Raw genomic sequence first — 2,850 nt, forward strand, 5'->3', positions numbered from 1 at the left:
GAAGGGGTTCAAGGTATTATTTAAATCAATTTTTTAAGATTCATATATATTAATGCTCTAATCTTAGAAATAAGTAGCAAGCATTGAAACATTGGGAAGGGAACAAAAGAATATTAAAGACAAAGGAAAGGAAACCTAATTATACATTTATAAATACTTGTGTAAGCTCAGAGTTTCTTTAAGGAAACATTCCTCTCTCATACTTTATCAACATTTCTGACTGAGGCTGGCCCCAAGCTCTAGTACCACTTATAGGCATGTAACCTAAGTCTGAAAAATCAGATTATTCTACCACCTTCCCCTGATCAAGTAATAAGTCCAGGTCTAGAGATGGAACAGATAAACCGAACTATTCTGTGTTGTGTGTATGTATTTTCTTTTTTTCCTTTCCCCTTTCATGTTTCCCCTCCCCCTCCCTTCCTTTTTTATGAATTTGTAGGCCCAAGAGAATTTATTTATTTATTTTTTAACACAATTTTATGATGTCAATTTTAGAGTTTTATTTAAGACCTTGCATTTTCCACTTAACAATACAGAGCTTATAAAGTGCAATGTTATATTTCCTTTCCTTGTGCACGTAGTCCACAGTTTACTAACTATAGCAGCTCAACTTTAAAACTGCCATGGAATTTGCTACAAATTTGGGTCCTTCAAATGTTTTGTGTGGAACATTGCTAGACCTATTCTTAGCTTGGCTTAATCAACCTCTTCAATGGTGGGCCCAGAGGAGGCACCTCCAGATGGGGGAGCTCCACCACCAGGGAAGCCTCCAGGCATGCCTCCTGCACTCTGGTACAGCTTCGTAATGACGGGATTGCAGACCTTCTCCAGCTCTTTCTGCCGATGCTCAAATTCTTCTTTTACTGCAGTCTGGTTCTTATCCAGCCAGTTGATGATTTCGTTACACTTGTCCAGAATCTTCTGTTTGTCCTCATCGCTGATTTTACCCTGAAGCTTTTTATCTTCAACAGCTGCTTTCATGTTGAATGCATAAGATTCAACTGAATGCTTGAAGGACACCTTGTCTCGCTGCTTCTCATCTTCAGCTTTGTGCTTCTCAGCTTCCTGGACCATGTGCTCAATGTCTTCCTGGCTCATGCGACCTTTGTCATTTGCGATGGTGATCTTGTTCTCTTTTCCTGTACTCTTATCCACAGCAGAGACACTGAGAATGCCATTAGCATCAATATCAAAGGTAACCCCAATCTGAGGAACACCCCGGGGGGCAGGAGGTATGCCTGTGAGTTCAAACTTGCCAAGTAGGTTGTTATCCTTGGTCATGGCACGCTCACCTTCATAAACCTGAATGAGCACACCAGGCTGGTTGTCAGAGTAGGTAGTGAAGGTTTGGGTATGTTTGGTAGGAATGGTAGTATTGTGCTTGATGAGAACAGTCATGACTCCACCAGCAGTTTCAATGCAAAGAGAAAGACGAGTGACATCCAACAGCAGCAAATCTTGAGTATTTTCAGATTTGTCTCCAGAAAGGATGGCTGCCTGGACAGCTGCACTATAAGCGACGGCCTCATCAGGGTTGATGCTCTTATTCAGTTCCTTCCCATTGAAAAAGTCTTGTAGAAGTTTCTGAATCTTGGGGATACTTGCAGAACCACCCATCAAGACAATATCGTGGATCTGAGACTTGTCAAACTTGGCATCCCGAAGGGCTTTCTCTACAGGGTCCAGGATGCCACGGAACAGGTCAGCATTTAATTCTTCAAACCAGGCACGAGTAATAGAAGTATAAAAGTCCATTCCTTCATATAGAGAATCAACCTCAATACTGGCCTGAGTGCTGGAAGAAAGTGTGCGCTTGGTGCGCTCGCAAGCAGTATGGAGGCAACGTGCTGCCCGCTTGTTCTCACTGATGTCCTGCTTATGTTTTCATTTGAACTCTGCAATAAAATGGTTTACCATTTGGTTGTGAAAGTCTTCTCCACCTAAGTGGGTGTCTCCAGCAGATTTGACCTCAAAGATCCCATCTTCAATAGTGAGGATTGTCACATCAAAAGTGCCACCTCCCAAGTCAAAGATCAACACATTCCTTTCAGCTCCAACCTTTTTGTCTAAGCCATAAGCAATAGCAGCAGCAGTTGGCTCACTGATGATTCGTAGTACATTAAGACCAGCAATATTTCCAGCATGTTTGGTAGCCTAATGCTGAGAGTTGTTAAAATAGGCAGGTGCTGTGACTACAGCATTGGTAACAGTCTTCCCAAGGTAAGCCTCTGTGATTTCCTTCATCTTTGTCAAAACCATAGAAGACACCTCCTCTGGATAGAAACTTTTGGTCTCTTCCTCGTATTCTACTTGGACCTTGGGCCTGCCAGCATTGTTCACCACCATGAAGGGCCAATGCTTCATATCAGATTGGATGACAGCATTGTCGAATCTACCTCCAATCAGATGTTTGGCATCAAAAACTGTGTTGGGATTCATTGCAACTTGATTCTTTGCAGCATCAATAGTTCAGTGTCAGTAAAGGCGACATAACTTGGGGTGGTTCGGTTTCCCTGATCGTTGGCAATTATTTCCACTTTCCCGTGCTGGAAGACACCCACACAGGAGTAGGTGGTGCCAAGATCAATGTCAACTGCAGGTCTCTTAGACATAGTTACTTCAGTAATGGGAGTGGCCTGGCTTGAGAAGGGAACAGCTACCTGGAGAGCTAATGCCGCATTCAATGAGACCCTTTTTAGTTTTATTTTTATAAGTAAATTTTTATTTTAAACTAGGGGCACCTGGGTGGCACAGCCAATTAAGTGTCTGACTTCAGCTCAGGTCATGATCTCATGGCTCAAGAGTTTGAGTCATGGCTCTGGGCTAACAGTTGAGATCCTGGAGCCCCTT

General features: G+C 42.8%; 1 protein-coding gene across 1 annotated transcript; it reads right to left on the reverse strand.

The window, feature by feature from the left end:
- Positions 1 to 627: 627 nt before the first annotated feature.
- On the reverse strand, positions 628 to 2,619 carry LOC101099237 (heat shock cognate 71 kDa protein-like). The gene is given in 2 exon segments (XM_045036760.1): positions 628 to 2,465; positions 2,468 to 2,619. Coding segments are annotated over 2 exon segments (1,914 nt in total). The 5' UTR covers positions 2,613 to 2,619; the 3' UTR covers positions 628 to 696.
- Positions 2,620 to 2,850: the final 231 nt, after the last annotated feature.

Source organism: Felis catus, chromosome C2 (genome assembly GCF_018350175.1).
Source record: "Felis catus isolate Fca126 chromosome C2, F.catus_Fca126_mat1.0, whole genome shotgun sequence".
Lineage (NCBI taxonomy): Eukaryota > Metazoa > Chordata > Mammalia > Carnivora > Felidae > Felis > Felis catus.